This window comes from Crocodylus siamensis, chromosome 2, assembly GCF_052110815.1.
Source record: "Crocodylus siamensis isolate JL-2025a chromosome 2, ASM5211081v1, whole genome shotgun sequence".
Taxonomy (NCBI): Eukaryota; Metazoa; Chordata; order Crocodylia; family Crocodylidae; genus Crocodylus; species Crocodylus siamensis.
In genome coordinates, this window is record NC_143396.1 from 56,159,046 (window position 1) to 56,177,595 (window position 18,550).

General features: G+C 43.0%; 1 protein-coding gene across 1 annotated transcript in view; it reads right to left on the reverse strand.

Moving 5' to 3' along the window:
- Positions 1 to 18,550, reverse strand: part of LNX1 (ligand of numb-protein X 1) — a 116,956-nt gene that overhangs the window by 26,300 nt on the left and 72,106 nt on the right. Inside the window, exons 9-11 of the mRNA XM_090035925.1 lie at positions 10,423 to 10,509; positions 7,007 to 7,209; positions 1,853 to 2,221 (exon numbers count right to left, since the gene is read on the reverse strand). Of these exons, the coding sequence (XP_089892051.1) occupies positions 1,853 to 2,221; positions 7,007 to 7,209; positions 10,423 to 10,509 (659 nt within the window). The remainder of the gene's footprint in view (positions 1 to 1,852; positions 2,222 to 7,006; positions 7,210 to 10,422; positions 10,510 to 18,550) is intronic.

Sequence of the window (18,550 nt, forward strand, 5' to 3'; positions counted from 1 at the left end):
TGTATTTTTATATTATATTTTAAGCTTCAGGCAGTATGGATTTTTAGGCTTTTGCTGAACCTGAATGTCTCACATTTGGGTTTTGGAAATTGAAGAAATTAGTGACTGCAATATGTTGTGTAAAAAAAATAATCCAACATTACATGTTTGTGGTCATGATACGATGGCTTGCCCCTGAAATAACATGAAAAAAAGTAAGGCAAAAGTAAGACAAATCATAATTTATGAAGCAACATGACAAAAAGGAGAGAGTCTGGGGAGAGAGTCTGGGAATTCAGTCCTTCATGAATCAAACTCACACCAGTGCACTAGAAGCCTGGCCTGCATGGAAACATGACTGACTCTTTGATGGGCCTGTTGTTTAAATTCCTGGAGGCTGCTGTGTGTTTCAGACATGTGTATAAATAACAGACACTCTCTGGATTTAGTAAGATCTTTAGTTGTGTTTTTAAACATTTGTGTGAATGGTCTCGTTATTCATTTTTTCCATCTCATCCCAGGGCTGTTTTCTGCTTATAAAGCATTATTGCTTTGCTTTGTAAGCATAAGGACATGTTCCAGGAATACTGATTTTCATGAAAGGTTTCATTTGAGACTTTGTTCTCTTCAGAGACCATTCCCCCTTTCCGTTCCCAGTTTACATAAGAAAACCCAGAACTTCAACAACTGATTCTATTTAAGATGGCACCGAAACACACTCCTCAGCCAGCATGTACTCTACTTGGATTAGAGCTAGTATGGAACATCTATCTCTAGGCACACACCCATCTCCACTACAGACTTTCAATGAACATTGATCCCTGGAGTCCATGAACTATGCTAAAAAGTATGCCTGTTAAAACGGTACACTGAGCCAAATGCCAAGCCCATGTACCCTGGTTAAATAGGTATGCCTGAGGAGAGAACTGTGTTTGCATTTATGCATGTAAAAATCTTTGCTACATAAACATTGTGTACCCCCCTTCTAAACCAAACAAACAGATTAAGCATGAGGAATGCCAGAAATAAAAGGTTTAGCAGTTGACTGAGTGGTTCTTCATTGTCTTGCTGGCTGCTTTGTGGATTTTTAAAAAGGAATTTGCAGGGATTAGATCTGAAAAAAAGACAAAAAGGTCTCGGGAGGGACAAGTTTGGAGGGAAGTCAGGCAATGTACGTAAGTTTGTTTCAATAACTTTTGCTAAGGGTGACTTGGAGAGATGCTATTTTAATATTTTGTATAAAGCTAAATCAGTAAAACTGGATGAAATTATAAGAATTCAGGTGCAGTTTCAATCTTTCCAAATGTGCCTGGCTGTCTCTGGATTTAGGCCTCTCTCTAAGTGACTGTAAGTGGGATGCAGCCATTGAGACTGAAGGTCAATAAATGTCCTCAATATTTTTCTCTGTTGGGCACAGAGCAGGTGTTCTTAATCATCTTTGACAAAAGGTGCATATTCTAAGGCTGCAGTCACTTCATACCAGGTTGCCTATCCCAAGAATTGTAATTGTGACAAATGTCAGCAAAACTAGCATCCAAGAAGTTAAAAACCTTATTACATACAAACAAAATATGCAGAGATTAAAGTTAATGTTTAAGCTTTTTGAATGACCTTGAACATATAGCAGATATCCATTAAGGCAGCCTTTTTATGGAGTATTTGGCTGGCAGTAGCAAAATTTAGGCTCATTTTCATTTCATGAAGTCAGTGGGATCACATAGGTGTCACCTGTCTGCAAATACTGCCTGTGGGATGCTCCTTCAACCCCCCACAGTATGTGTGGCTAGGGGTCTGGCAGGGGCATGGCACTGGGTAGAGAAAATGATTTTTCACTCTAATTAAATGAAGCTGGGGTTAAGTCACCATGACAAACCTGTATCAGCTGGGCTGCACTTTCTGGGCTGCCATACCGATGATCATGCCCATTAATAGCTAAAACCCGGTCGTTCTCTTGAAGCTGTCCATCACGGGCAGCCACACCTCCTTCCAGCAAGTTGAAAATAAATACCCCAGGTTCATCTGCCTTGCGGACCAGTTTTATTCCCAGCTGCTCATCTGGGCTGCTTTTGCTTAGAACCACATGAAAACTGTCATCCCGGTTGTGAGCTTCAAAAGAAAGTCCATTGTTTCGGCATCGGTACCTCTGCTCTCTGAGTACTGTGAGTCGGAGCACTTGACAGGGCTGCTTTAGAATTGACAGGGCATAGTTGTGAGGCACATTTTTGATGTCCATGCCATTTACCTAGAAGAGAGAATCATAAATCAATGGTGAAAAGACTGCCTAATCTGAACTGGCACTGTAGATAGCTCATCTATTTGCACAGATGCGTTCATGTTAAGTGACATGCAGCATTGCAAGCTGTGACACACAAAAGGCCAAGTTCCTATTACATAATATTATTCCCCTCAAGGAAAGGATGCAGCATATGGATGATTGCTGTCTTTTTCTTTTCTCACTGACTGTCTCCAGACATGACTGTTATTTTTCAGTTTTATTACTATTCCTCCTCAGGCCCCAATATCTCTTCATATATCTTATCTTTATTCCACTAACTTCTAATCTGAAATCTTCTTCCCTGCTATCCTTCCTTTCACTCCCAGTAACTTGTCTGCAGTGCCCTTGTTCATTATCTCAAAACTGCTACGGTTACAGTAGACAATCTGAATCTCTCATTTCCTACCTAATCAAAAAGCTGATCAGAACAGGGAAAACAAGCCTGCATAGTTTGGTCCACTTCTAGTCCAGATAGTTAGCTATAGCTGGACCTTAGGGTGATTTATTGCATCAGAGAAAAAAGCTTTCCAAGTTTTCCAAAATGTTCTGTTTTTTCTTTTCTTTCAAGTAGCCACAAATGATAGAAATATAAACCAAGCCTGCAATTCTTGCTTTGCAGAACAGACAGGATATTTCACTTTATCACTACAAAATGAAAAATATTTGCCTAGTTTTAATTTGCTGTTGGGAAAAGCAAATTAGACAGCAATTTCTATGCAGTTTTACATTATGATGAGTGCTGCTAGACTGCAACAACAATTATTCTTGGCATAGAGAAGAGTTCTGCTTGGCTTTGTTTGGTAGGTGGTTAATATTGTCACTCTTAGAAAGTCAACACTGAAAATCCAAAAGAGCCACTACAGCTCATTTAGACATGAACAAGCTTGCTTTAAACTCACTAGACTTGGGAACCAATAAGTGCTATCAGCAGCAGAATGATATTCATCATGGACTACAGAGTTCACTCAGGACTCTTTGTAACTACTTGGGTGGCTAACACACTGGAGTGCTGCTATGGCTCTGTTCTCAGCACTCAAGCCAGTTAGTTTCAAGCTACCTGGGGTATGTCTATGTAAACTGCAATTCTACTGTTGGACTGCAGTGTACGAATATCCTAAATTCAGTGTCTGCTCAGCAGTTCTACAACTCTGTTACTCTGAGCTGGGACCAAAACAAAAGAAAAACAGAAACTAAAATTTCCATGATACTGGTTAAGTTTTTTCTTTTAGTTAACCTAGAACTGGTGCTTACTGGAGGATTTAAACAAGACAGTGGATTAATAGAACAAGCATCATTGACTACAAATGGTGAGTTTCGTTTTGATCTTGCGAAATTCCTTTAATGACCATAAGAATACAGAACTGTTAAGGCACTCCATGGCCATCAAATCTAGATCCCTGGATTCACAAGCAACTGCTACCAAAGAATTCCCAAAATTTCCTGTATCACTTCAAACTCTCAACCATGAGGCATAAAAGCAGGAACACCCACCCCCACCCCACAGTGTGCTATAGATAAAAGCTAGGGAGACAAGGGCACCACCAATGCTTTACCACTGCAATGACAGAACTGGTTAATATGTGCTTCTACATCTACTCAACCCCCAGCTGATAGGACAGATTCAGCCCCCAGCACTAGGTCATCTGGCTTGCAGGGCTCTCCCCATGGGTATGTGGGGTGTCCCATGGGCCACAGCATCGCATGCTAGATCAGGCTTACAGGGCAGCACTGGGTCCGATCCCAGGATATGGGGCCAGGTGGAGGTAGTGCTGCAATTGGGCTTCAGGGGCCCTGTAGCCTGGCAACCAGCATGCAAAGCTTGGCAGAGGTGGTGAGGGGCCCTGTGGCTCAATCTAGGCACTCGGGGCCAGTGCAGGGCCTGAGCCTGGGACTGTGGACTGGCCCAGCATTATTCATATGGCCTGTGGGACCTAAATGTTGAGCACCACTGATTTAGACTAATTGGTAAATGGATAAAAATTATATAATCTGAGGTCACAATTCTGCAAGGTGCTAAGTTTTCTTAGTTATCACTTATCAGTGACATTAATAGAAATTGATAAAGCTCAGCAATTTACTGGTGGTGCTCTGTATTCCAAAGGATCAGGCCCTGTTAGATTACTGGCAAAGAAAACTTAACACAAATCTGCAGAGTACGGTGTTGCTGGATATACTTTCTACCAGCAGCCAAAAGGCAGGCATTATGAAGGAAGCAGCAAGTTGGCTGTCAAGAGGTATGCCTCTGAGAAAGCCTTGGTGTTATATATTGGCAGTTTGTCTGCACTGAAGTTCAAATAATTATTTACAGCTCATATCTGTAACAGGGTCCCTACCCTATTACTGAGAAGGGAGGGCAGAGTCCTGAGGGTCAGCTGGTCAGACAAGCTCAGGCACGGAGCAACAATGGGAAAAGACTGGAACAAGCACTTACCACCAGAGCCAGCACCAGTGGCAAGGAGCCCTGAAGCTGCCTGAGATCGGCTAGGACATGGGTCCTGGTAACAGCTCAGGAATGCAGGTGACCAGCAGGTGCAGGGGCCAGAGTGCCCTATAAATACAGGCCCTGCAGGCTGCACAGAAAATAAGCTCCTTGCTGAGAACTGGCCAAGGGGTGCCTGCAGGACTGCTGAGCTGCCTGGGAACTACTGGCCAAACTGTGAGAGCCCCAAGGAGGGCCTAACCTGGGAGGTGGCTGCTCTGGGTGCTTGCCTGCCTTTTGGTGGGTGGGGAGGGAAGATATTCCTGTGGATTAAAGGGTTATTATGCTATTTTTTCTGCCGAGTGTTATTCAATTACCCAGGAGGGGAGAGTTTTGGTTGTAGCCCAGGGGGCTTTTCTTTTGGTTATGGTTTACTGCCAGTGGCTTAGGTTTGGGACTAAAGGGGTTTTTTGGAGGTCCTGTTGGTCCCCAAGAGGCACGTATCAGCCCTGAGCACTCCTGAAGGCAGACTCAAGGTGTTACGGGGAAGTGGGAGGCCCAGAGTGGGGTGCAGTATAGGGGCCAGCGAGCCCAGAGTAGGGCAGTCCTGCAGTGGGCCAAGACAAGACTGGGAACCAAAAATCGGATCTGACCCAGTGGGCCTAGGCTGTGAGACCCAGCTGAGATGAAAAAGGACTGAGGCTAGAAGTGCCAAGTCCTGGAAAACATATCTGAGTGCCCAGACATTAGCTAGCCCACAGACCAGGGGCTGGGACCTACTTTGGGACTCTCAGAGGCAGCCTCGCTCAAATACAGAACACAACATCAAGTTGTGGCAGATGAGAGGGGAGAAATACTCAGAAGAGGAAACTGAGCAGGGGCTGGGCAACTATCGGGGTGTTGCAGTCACTCCTCTCTTCCCCTGGGATAGTGCCTTGTTACAATATCACCACATCTAAGTGAGCTTTAGACTAGCTAGTGGGGGTACTGATAGTGGTGTATTCTCTACAGCATTGAGTTCAACTCAGCTTACTTCCTCAGACAGCTACCCAGGATCCTGAAAGGGTTGCAGACTGAGGCTTTTGGGCCAGGGACAGAAGTTACATATAAACTGGTTTAAGATAACTTTGTTCGATGTAGTATCAGACTTAACTGATTTAGGTTAAACTGGTTTGTGGAACTTCTGTCCCAGATCCCTTCCTCGTTCAAGTTAACGCACAGTACCCCAGCATCCCAAGATACATAACAGCCCTGGGCTATGCTGCCTGCTCCAAGGGGCATGCCCCTTGGAGCAGGGAAAGCCCCTATGGTGTAGGCTTTTTTGACCCTCAGCTATCCACCCCCTGCCCAGCTGCTGATTGCTTCAGTGGCTGCCACAGGCAGGAGGGAGAAGCAGTCCTCCTGGCCAGATGCCTGCCCTTGCAGCCCAGCATGGGGGCACTGGGAAGCTCCTTCCTTGCTGGGGGCTTGTCTCTACCCTAGCCCAGGGTCCTCCAGCTGGGGCAGCTGCAGGGAACTGATGGGAATTCATCCCCTCCTGAACCCCAGAGTTGCTTGCTTTAGCCCCTGCGAAACTCAGGAATAGCTCTGGGCAGCCTCAGGGTGTGAGGGGAATTCTCCTGCTCCTCTGCAGTCAGTTTTGCCTCAGCTGCTGCGAGTCTGAGACAACACTAGTTGCTCAGTTGACCTAGTGATGTTTTCTGAATAGTGTTGACAATGTCTCAGCTGGCAAAGTGCTCAGCATTTCTAATCTGATAACTGAAGAAATTAGTAACTTCATCCAGATTAGGCCCATAGAAATTTCAGCCAATTCTGTGCTCATGTAACTGGAGATTGCACCAACTGAGAGTTAGCCCTCAATTGGAAACACTTCCTTAAAAATCCTGATTCTGGCTGGGTCACAGCCTCCTGTATTGCACTTCAGTCATCCCACCTCAGGCTAGAAAGAGGAAGCCTGAAATATAAGGGAAAATAACCACACTAATCAATCAGTAAACTTCAGAAATGGTTTGATTCAAGATCTGAGCAAAGGTTACGGTCAGTTCTTATTTATCCATGTAGTTCATCCAACCTAATTCATTAAAGCAGTAATTCAGGAAAGCATCTGTATTCAGGTCAGCATTTAACCATGCATGTGAGTGATTTTCTGAATAATTGTCAATTTTGTAGAAAAAAACTTCACAAAGCAGCAGTCTGCAGTGTAATTTCACATCTTTCCAAAATTATGCTGTTTTACAGGCCCACACCTACATCCCCTAAGTCTGCTGTAGTATTTTACCTACATATCTTTTTGTTAAGATTTGTCCTTTCATCAAGCCTCCATAGTACAGTACCTTTAGTATCATGTCTCCTGGCAGCAATCTTCCATCTCTGGCAATTGCCCCATCTCGATAAATATGCTGTATAATAATGTGAACCAAAGGAGTCTCACTGCCTCCAACAATCCTAATCGCCAGATTTTCACTGGGATCAGTACGGTTGATCTTAATACTGGTAATTTCACCATCTGGGATCAGGTGATACAATCTGGGAAAACCTGAAATGCATATAAAAAGATATGTATTTGGAATAATAATTCTACATTAGTAAAACACTTAAAACGCACACAGCTTTGAGGCATCCACAGAGGCATCCACAGCAGATCCAGCTGGGTTAGGCTTTATCAGTAGGTATGAAAGGCTAGGGAAGGATGCACATGATAGATTTGAAATGATTTATTGATTAATACAGTCAAGCTTTCATTGTTCTGCTTTCAGTTCTTCTCTCTCTCTTCTACCATTATGTACTGGGACTCCTGCCAGTCTGCAGGATAGTACCCCAAAATATAATTAGGACCTTTATTGTGATCCAGGCAGATCAAATTTAAGAAGACTGCAGTAATGTGTTCAAGTATCTCAGGAGAACTCAATATGTTCTTTGCCTTAAAACTTGCTCCCTTCCAGGCAGTCATTCTTTACTGGGCCAAGGACTATAGCATGGACATGTGTAACCACCACACCAAAGGGAGAGCAGGCTATCCTACAAACACTGCCATCACATCATGATCCATCATAGGCTTTCTTTACTGGTGCATGGCAGTTTTCAGAGGTTGCCTGAGCAGTGTATATGACTGCTTTACTAACCTTGTGTTTCAGCACTACAAAAGAAAATACCAGGGGGTGCTTGGCTCACAAAACCTGAGGAAATATTTCCTCAAATCTCAACCGCAAATTAAAGGAGAACAAGATGCCCTGCAGTTTCTCTACAGAACCCATCCTACTTCACTGTACAGTGTTCAAGCATACTCAGTGAATAGGAGCCCCAGGCTCCTTTCTAAATGCTGGTGCGCAAAGTCTTTGGGTGTCTGGAGGAAGTGCACATGGAAACTATGAATAAAGATGAGGTACATGCCAAACTTCTAGGACTTTCCAAACTCCGTCAGCTCAGCTACATATAAAAATTACTTTCTTCTAACCAAACCAGTCATATCTAATACAATGAAGGCTTGGTTTAAAACCTCATTGGGAAATGCAGGCATAAAAAGGTGTCTCTGCTTGGAATCCATTTAGCTGAAATGGCAGAAACAGCTGAAGCTATCAATAATGGATGTGACTTTTCTACATTATTGCCTGGTGAAATGTTACTGCAGGCCTGTAAGTATGGGGCAAAACTAACAGACAGTTGCATGTCCCAGACTTTACAACATAGCTTTACCTCCCATCTACAGAAAAAAACAGTATGACTATATTCTCTGATACAGATCCCAGCTCAGCGTGGAATGTACATGCCAAATGTTAGACATCTGTATAGGCTCCCAGAAACAACAGTCTGCTCTGTATTTTGAGTCTGGTGTGTGCTTGAGTACATCTTTAATTGGCACTATACAATGCAATGTAGAGAGAATGATTAATTTGGAGTAACGGGCAATTATTTGAACAGAAGAATGATATTTTTCTCCCCATGCCAGAATTTGGATGACATTTTCACTTGACTTATAAAACCACTAGGTAGCATATAACCACTTTGTCTCCCAAGCTGTAGTGAGCAGGATTTTACTGTAACCAAGGAAGGCTGAGTGGTTGTTTCCTCTTTTTACCTATATTTCCTAAACTTATGTTTTAAAAGGCACAGCTGTCTTTACAGCATGCATTTCTGTCACTTCCTTTTCTTTAAGGAGTACTAAACTTTCTGATAAGAATCCATCCCCAAATCATCTGAGTCTTAAGAGCCACTTAGCTATATTAGCCCCAAGTCAGGTAGAAGGTAGGGGCATCCGCCTTTGTTGGCAACAGCCAGCTTTGTCAGATTCTATGAATGGATTTGCAGAAAGAAAAGGATTAAAATACACAAGAATAAAATATAAAGGAAGAGAGTAGGGGGAGGAAGCAAAAGGTGGGTAGAAAAGATCTAAAAGAGCAGAGTGGCTGCGTCCAGATAAGCATGGCTGTGCAGTGTGTCGTGCCATGGACACATCTGCAGTGCCACGTACCACGTGTTCTGTTGTTGTCCATGCTGCAAGGGAGCAGTAGAGAGGGGTTTTTTTTGGCCCGGAGATATCCAAGGGTCAAAAAAACCCCATGGAAAAAAAGCAGAGCAGTATACATGGCAGCAGTGTGCGCTGCCCGAAGCCAAAGCCTGGCTGACTACAGCTGCACTCTACTGCTGGCTAGGCTCCGTGTGGCAGGATCACTGCTGCTGCAGCTCTGGGATGCCCCCAGAACCCCAGATAAGGCTGCTGGAGACAGCCTAGTGCTGGCCCCAGCTTCTCCTACCCTACCCAGGGTAACCTGCCACACTCCAGAGCATTGGTAATGCATAGGGGGTGCATGCAGGTGCATGCGCACCCCCCCCCCCGAGATCAGCCATGCAACCCCTGGAAGCACCTGCCATGAAATCAGAAGTGCACTTCCAGTTTCACCGCAAGCTTGGCGATTGGCTGACCAGGGAGGGAGGGTCTCCCAGCAGCCATCGGCCACTGGGGGACCGCCCCCGTCGGCAATCTGGTGTCCCCCAAAGAGTCAGGAGGCACCAGTCACCCATGTTCCAGAGCACACGTGGTACAGATGTTCCCCAGGGACAATGAGCAGTGGTGCAGGGTGCATTGCCTCTAGTTGTCCCCGGGGAACCAGACGTCCACACGCGTCTGGACACAGCCATTAAATACAAGCCTATGAAAGCTCATGTCTCTCTGAACTAGTTAGTCTCTAAGGTGCCCTATTTTTTCCTGAGTCTAAGAGAAATCAAAGGAGTTATCACAAGGAAATAATCCTTGGCTCAGTATTATTTTACAGGAATATCAGTATATATTAAATATATTAACCAATACTGAATATATTAACCTGTTAAATATCTTTTATTGATGTAAGTCCCCTGTACATGAGGGAAGCTATTTTGAATCTTTGCCACATGGGATCTTTTGACCCCTTTTGAGAGCTATTATGAATACATGTGAAAATAAATATTCTTTTACAATTATGGGTAAAAAATAATTTGCCACCATTTCTTTCAATTATTAATTTAAAATAAAGAGGTGGTAGGCAAAGAGTTTGTACATCCCTTGGACAGCCAGCTGCAGAATCCAAGTCTCAGTTTTCATGCATCCCATTTATCCCTCTCCCTCTCACACCCTCATATATATAATTAGCTCTCTAGCCTTTTTAACCAGGTTTTCCAGAGTAGGAAAACCCCAGAGCATGCATGTCTGCCTTTATGCTTTTACATTTCCAGTTTTTACACATTGATGAACTGCAGAATCTAGAAAGAAGTAAACCTTCTGTCCTGTGCTTGGTGATTCTTGCAGATTTTTTCCTGCACGACTGTATTTGTCTCCTCAGGAGTGATATGGAGTACTCTGAATCTGTCAATAATAATAAAACAGATATCTGGTTTACTTCTTCCTTAAGCAATATTCCTTTGATATAAGCCTGTATAATTATTGATGTACCAGAGGCCCCACTGCAGTTACAAATGACATGGAAGAGAACAACAAGCCCCTAACACCTATGCTCAGTTGGAAAGATGTAGGGTATTTAACTTACATTAGCACTTTTGCCACAAGATTTTCCCATGAAATGTTAACCATGCTTGCCTATTTCTCCCCAAAGTTTATGCTGCTTAATATTAGCCAATACTTAAATTAAATCAACTCACAGGCTTGTTGTATACCTGCTAATAATACTGATATTGAAATATTTTGGCCCTTAATTTCCAAGCCCAGGTTTGATAATGTCAGTTGCTTAGCTCTAATATATCTTGATTGTATTATCAACAGATTTGCACCCAGTGCTGTATATCTTAGTTAATTTTAGTTGACCTGACACACAGTGTAGTCAGTTGAAGCCCATGGCATTATTTCCCTGGTTAAAATTTACCCACATGAATCTTTTTGTAGGAGCATATTCTTGCCTTTTTTTTTAGCTTTGTTTCCAGAATTTAAGCAAACTTTCATTATCAAGAGGTCGTCAGTAGTTCCTCAGTACAAGGATGAGACATCCAGTAAACACGGACGTCATAGGTGAGTGACAGAGGCAGCTAATCCAAGTACTACATGTTTGATTGCAGACATGACAAATAGTTCTGGCAGAAAGGAGTATATCCTGGTGATATCAGATCTCAGCTCTTTCCTTTTGTCTCTCTTGTCTATCCACAATCCATAGTGAGGCAAGTTTACTTGAAATGACTAATGCTTTGTTGTATATCACAGCACTACTGGGGATGACTCAGTGCTCGAATCTCCCAGGTATTGTTGTTAATACTGATAATAAAGATCCAAATAAATAATTCTGTATTTTTCACACATGTTTGTCCTGGCTTGGATTTTGTACTGTTTTCAATCATCTTAATTTTTCACATTGCACAAATTCTTTTAATATTTCATTTTCCCAATTATTTTTGGGCCCCACCGGCGCCGGCCCTGGGACACTGGTCCCAAGACATTGGGACATTGATTCCAAGATGGTGACCGGGGGAAGGGAACCTGTCAGGGGGGAGGGCACCTGTCAAGGGCCAGGGCTACCCATGGAGTCCTTGACAGCTTGCCAAAACTGGGTAAGCGGCCCTCTGCCCAAAATAATTGCCTGCCCCTGTTATATATGCACCCCCATATATATTTATACACATCTTGTTAACCACCAGTTTCTTGTGAGAACTGGACTACAACTAAACAACATTTGTAACAACAGGATTGGAAATCCCAATCTCCTGCTGCAATTTTGAATTCAAATTTGGTTTGGGTACTAGATTCTTGGCTTGGCTTATCTCTAGGAAAAATTAGGTTTATAATGGTTTGTGTAAGCCATTTTTCTTTCTTTGTACAAGTTTCCCTCGCTTTGTGCTGTATGTGCATTCCTGGAAAAGGGCACATAACTCAAATTCACATAAAGGGAACTCACTTTACAATGTAACAAATAGAGAGGCGTTCCAACACCTCAACTGTACTGATTCCCAGACCCATTTCTACTACTTTTACAAGACAATTTTGGTACTCACCAACAGCAGACAGTACACACAAGCACAAGGAACTATCATAATGGGGATAGCAAGTACAGAAACACATGTTGCAGACAATGAGCAAGGAGCATGGCTCCACACAGGAGACTATATTTTTGGTGCGCGTCACTCCCACAATCCATTGCACAAAGCAGCTGATTGCAGGCTTCCACCACACCGACTGCATACGAGTGAATTTACCTCACATATAACACATTTTTGGCATAAAAAGGGTCATCACATAAGAGCAAATATGCACATACAGAACCTGCATAAAGTGAGGGAAACCTGTACAAGAAGTATCACAGGCATGTGCTTGAAATAGTTTTCTAGTTCCCTAAAGCCACTAACCTTTCTTAGCTTTTTTGTACAGTACAAATTATTTTAGACATCTGCCAACCAAGTGGATACAAGCCATTAGGTGAATCTTATTGCTTTCTATGGCTGTGGACAAGCACACCTTTAACTGTTTTAAAAAGGGAGGGGAAGGTGATACTCAGGGAGTACACATCAGTTGGTACCATGTAACAGTTATGTCTGCATAGTACTGAAATGATAGGAGTCAACTAACTGCAATAACTTGAGCCCTGAATGAAACAAAGATAAAGTTGCAATGGTTTTTTCTGTATCTGGAACACTACAGAATTATGTAGCTATAGCAGTTACATTATAATAGTTTTTGTCAGTGGTTTGATAATGATACAATTGTTATATTTGCTTATATCGATATTAAAGACACCACATAAATTAATTAAGAATGCCTACTATTACCTTTTGGAATCCTGTGCACTGATCATACACCTCCCTGTTAGAATCTAAGGTTAGTAAAATTGTAAATCAGAGACTGGGCAGAAGCAAGTCATCTATCAAGAAGATGCCAGTTTCACCTTCAGTGTTAGAGACTAAGCCGACTGCTATACACTACAAAGGTCTGATTACAGACCTAAAATGCTGGTGACAAAACTTTGTCAAACACCAGGTCCAATGCTTAATGACCTCCAAAGTAGAATCCTCTCCTCACTTAGGAAGTCAGTGGAGTCACGCTGGTGTAAGGGGACATGAATAAGATTCTCTGTCTGAAAAAAGTTGAAGAAGCAGGAAGTGAATTTGGCAACAGTTGATAGAAAATAATCCCATCAACTGGAATAATCTGTAAAATGATGTAAATGATGGCTCTTTTGTCCCACTCACCACATCAAAAGATCTGCCAGAAGCAGGGACAGAAGAAAGAAGACAGATTACAGTTCCACACCATTATTTTCCAGCTAGTGTACAGTCAATCCCTTGACAACCAGGACCAATGATCATAAGATACTAGAGAAGTTAGATCAATTTAATTTGGGCCAGATTTGACACAGCTGGAGAATCAAGGTGTCATAACAGGGGCCTCATGACTCCAAACTTTTCTACACTAAGCAGTTTTCAGTGCAAAAGAGAGCCTGGCTGTTGAATCCCATTTTGATTAATATTGCTTCAAACAGAACACATATTTAGAAATAAACAGAAGACGAATGGACAACCACAGAGAAATAATTTACCTGCACTGCTGCTGACCTCAGTGTAATCATGAGGTACAAAGTATAACTTAAGTTAACAACTGTCAGATCTAAAATGGGGGAAATTCATCTGAATATCGATGAATCCACAAAGTAGGTAATGAAGCCTGGAAACCAATGGACCATTGAGAGAAGGGCATTGCCCCCCTTAAAGTGCCGCAGTTTCCAAGTAACAGTATCCTCAAACAAGGGATAAAGGACTCAGTAAAGCAGAGAGAATTTGTAGCAAGAAGCTGACAACACTTGGAAAAGCTGACTTTGTTATTATTAGCCAACTCCATCCATCTTTAGTGTGTGATCCAACAGCAGCAACAGTCAAACTGTAGACTACAGAGAACAACTGAAGGGGAAAAAAACAAAAAATGGAGCATGTTGCTTTTTGTCAAGATGATTAAGATTGGTTCCTAGGTAGAAGAGTTTTCAGTTCCTCTTCCAGCAAGAGGAAAGAGACTGATAACTTTTGAGTATACATGACAAAAAGCACTAGTTGCAAAGAACTTATAAACATTTTTAGCAGGAATGTGTTCATCTTGTTTCAAGTTATTCACTTGTGTTCTTGTTTCCAATATGTAACTAGGCATTTAGAAACACATTTCAAAACTGTATGTGCATAATTGCATATCTTATTTGCATATGCAACTAAAGTCATCTTAATAACTGTCCATGCAAATAGTCAGTTAAATACATAATTGGACATTTGAGTGATGCAACAGTAAATCCAATGTAGATTTTTTTTCTCCCATAACAAGGAATAATATGTGCACAAGTTGTTTAAAACTTCCCATCTTTAAAATATCAATGAAGTTATCAAAGATGATATCAAGTCAGAGACCAGAGTCAGTATCACCTTTATAAAAAGAATCAGCAGATTGGAGTTACCTATTTGCCTTTTATGTCAAAGCAGGGCAGTCCTACCCTTTCCAGGTCAGCTCTGTACCCTCCCTAGATATGCTACAGAGAAGAGGGGACCCGGGGCAGCTCTGGGGAGCCAGCACCATGAGGCTGCTGCACCTGAAAGACAAGCTTGCCAGATGCAAGAATCTTGTGGTCCCATATAGGACTGTCCAGCTTCTATGGCTGGGTGGTGCAAGGCTGTTTGCCTACATAGCAAAGACTTACAGGTTGGAGGGGACATTCTGGTGTCCCTGCTCCAACTGATGTGTAGTGACCTTGCTGTGGAGAGAGCTGGAGAAGGTAAGACTCCTCCCCACCCAGAACTCCAGTGGTCAGCAGTCTGCCCAGGATGCTGCAAGAGCACTCTACCTTTCTGGTTCTGCAAACCATTTGAGGATGCAATACAATGGAACTATTTATGCTGAGAAAGCTAAAACTGTGGAAGACTGGGCCTGAACGAGTTTGGTCTCAGAGGGTATTTCTACACAAGACATGTACTGTGCAATTAACTAATTAACTATGCAGTAAACATCTCAGTGTCTACATATCCACCTGTGTTAAGGCGCACAAAGCTAATAAACTCCACAGCAGGATAGGACTTGTATATGAATACAAGTCCTACCCTGCTCCAGAGTTTTTCTGTGCACAGTTGGGCATGAGGGTGCTTCAGTGCAGGGGGCAGCCAGCTCCTCTACAGCACACCGAGCCCAGTCACAGCAGCCCTGGATTGGCAGGCTCCAGGACCCCCTGCCAGCTGGGACTGATCTTGACCCAGCACAATGTGCTGAGGTCTAGATGCACTGTAAACTGTGCATCCAGGAGCTTCCCAGGAGCAACAAGCTCCACAATTTATTGCTGCACACTAATGGCACATGTAGACATGACAAGAGGCATCTAAAAAAAACTTAAGTGAAATTTGGACACCCAGTTCCAAAGAGCAATCCAATTTGCCCCTGCTCCACAAGCCAGAAAACTCAGTAGGTGCCTAAGTTTAGGTGGTAGTCACAGTTTGAAGTTCACTGTTTCCTAGATGCCTACTCATGAGCTTTTGATCTTTTCAGTGTCTAACATACCCACCTAGGCTCAAAAAAAATCCCATGTTTGGTGTTCGGATGACATGAGAGTACCAAAGAGATCTGATCTACGCATACCAAAGTTGTATTAATGAGCCTGAATTCAGCTAAAAAATCATGGTGGTGTTGTGGAGTCTACCCCTGTTATGGTACTCACCTGGGAGGGGTAGACCTGCATCCCTTGCTACCCTTTTCTTCTTAGCTTTTAAACCCATAACTGTCTAATACAACTTACATAAAGAATTCTGGGAACAAACATGCAATCTGCCTCTGCAACTTAGAGGCAATGGCACTTAGGTGGTGGAAGCCTGGGTTTTGAGCCCCATTTTCAAGAAAGCTTATGCATTGTACATTAGACTTCGATTGTTTTGAATAAAAAGATCCTGCAAACAGACTCTGGAATCCAGGATTCCTATTTCCAGGGAAGTTTCATTCTCACTAGGTTCCAGAGTCATTCTCCCTCTTGTCTACTGTCCTTCCAGCTCCATGACCTGCACTTCTGGGCTAGGGACAGAAGTTACACATAAAATGCTTTAAGTGATCAGAAACTGGTTTGAATCTGTAACAGAACAGAAGCTCAGTGCACATAAACAAGTTTCAAAATGGCTAAAACTGGTTTAAGATAAATCTCATTGAATGTAGTATCAGACTTAACTGATTTGGGTCAAACTGGTTTATGAAACTTCTGTCCCAGACCCCTTCCTGGTTCAAGTTAAATCACAGTCCCCCAGCATCCCAACATGCTTTCTAACCCTGTGCTGTGCTGTGCTGTGCTATCTGCTCCAGAAAGCAGGTCTGGCTCTGCCCCTCTGCCCCCTAGCTGGAGCAGTGAGGGCTGGCTGACAAGGGGTGGGGTGGGGCGGGGTGGGGGGCAAACCCAGCTGGGGATGCAGCCCCATCTACAGTGGGGGGACTGCCCCCTCAGACAAACTCCAGCTGGTGTCTGGGACCAGGGAGAGGGGTTAAACATCCCTTCCCCATTCAAACTTACTGCTCGGTGCAACTGTGGACTACAAATCCCAGAGGCACCTGGAAGCAGGAAGAGGAAGTGATGAGAAACCCTGCAGAATCCTGCTGCTGTGACTGTAGACTGCAAAAACCCAGAAACCTCAGGGGCAGCAGGAACAGGAGTGAACACAGCCAGAGAGCCATTGTCTAGTGCCCCCTGGCCTCTGGCCTGAGCCACTGCAGGCATGTGGCTGCATTTCCTGTATCAAAGGTAAATGCCTATTCACTTCTGTTTCAATTTAATCTGTACAGTTTAGACTAACCTGCAAAAACTGAATTGATTTAGCCTCAGGCTTTTTGACCATCTGTACATAACCCTGGACTCAATAGGAAGCATAAGCCTGGTGGTTATACAACTCTCTTGGGAAGCAGATGTGGGTTCAAAGCTCCTGAGGGTAAGATGGACTCACCACTCAGGTTTCCTACTTGCTGAGGAAATATTCTAAGCACTAAGCTATTGTTGAGAGTGGGACTCAGGGTTGCAAACTGCAAGTCAGTGGAGGTACTAAGGATAAAATTCTGGTTTTGGAATTCTGCTGAGGTAGCAAAACTCCACATTGTCCCAGTATGTCTGGGCACACAGAGTAAATTCAGTCTTGGTCAAAGTCCAGAGCACTCATTTAAACCCACTTGTAAGATATGAAGTACAAGTTACTGCCGCTTTCTGATTTTTACCACAGGCACCCACCCCCAGAAGTAGGGCTAGATTTTCAAAAAGCCCAGTGACTGAAGGAACCTTACTTGCAGCATGAGTCAGGCATCTAAGCCCCAAAGAGGATAGGAGTTTCAGATATGTGTGTATGTCTACAGTTTCCTGCTGACTACCTCCAGCTTTCTGGGTTGTCCAAGTGTCTACTTACCTCTATTTTTTCTATAGACTCAAACCTGGTCAAATTGCACTGTTATTTTCAGGCACTTAAATCTCTCTATTAACTGGACAGAGATCCTAGGTGCCTAAACCTAGTCAAATTAGATTGTTTTTGCAGGCTAAGACCTAGGTTTTAGATAGCCCAACTCCCAAATGTAGGTGCCTCTGAGTCCAAACTGGATCAGGCCCTTTGAGATGGGCTCTTTGTTCCTCTGTATCTAGTGTAATCACCTGGGCAAAGAGGATGTAAAATGCAACCATTCTGATTTGACAGCATTTTACACTCATTTTTGCATTGGTGTCACTATCTGGACAGGGTACAGAACAATGGGGAACTGGGCATTTTCCTTTTTAAAATGCTGATCTAATCAAACAGAAATATGCAACTGGATACCTGGTTTGGGGGCAGAACTGATATTCTGCCCCACGTACCCATCACTGAAGTTCAAGGTGAAGTAATAATAAACTTCATTTAGACCATTCTCTTTCTAAAGGTGTTGTCACTTCCCCACAGTGCAGCAGTGCTGGAGTCTCATATACAAGCACCATAAATACAATACATTTAGTTTAACATTTGAGTAGTGCTTTGAGCATGTTAAGTGCTAATTAATGTTTCTTCCACTTCCTTATCCTTACATTTGGTACATAGCAACTTGCCTCTGTTTCCCTGTTATAGAGCTTGGTGTCCTTGCAGTGTTACCTATCTGGCTATGATGACATACATGTGCTACCAAAAACTCAAATGCAAATGATGGAATAATGATAATATTTTAAAGAGATTCCCTCTGGGGATCTTCCAGATGCTTTATAAACATTAACAAAGCACCACAACCCCTGTAATATGGATGAGGTAGTATCCAAATATCTTAGGGGAAAATAAAAATGCACACATTGATTAAATGAATTGATCAGTCACAGAGGGAATTAGTGACAGAGCCAGCAACAGAATCAGGATACCCAGTCTCCGAATCGCATGCCATGGTTGTCTCTGCAGCAAGCCTTCTATTAGTA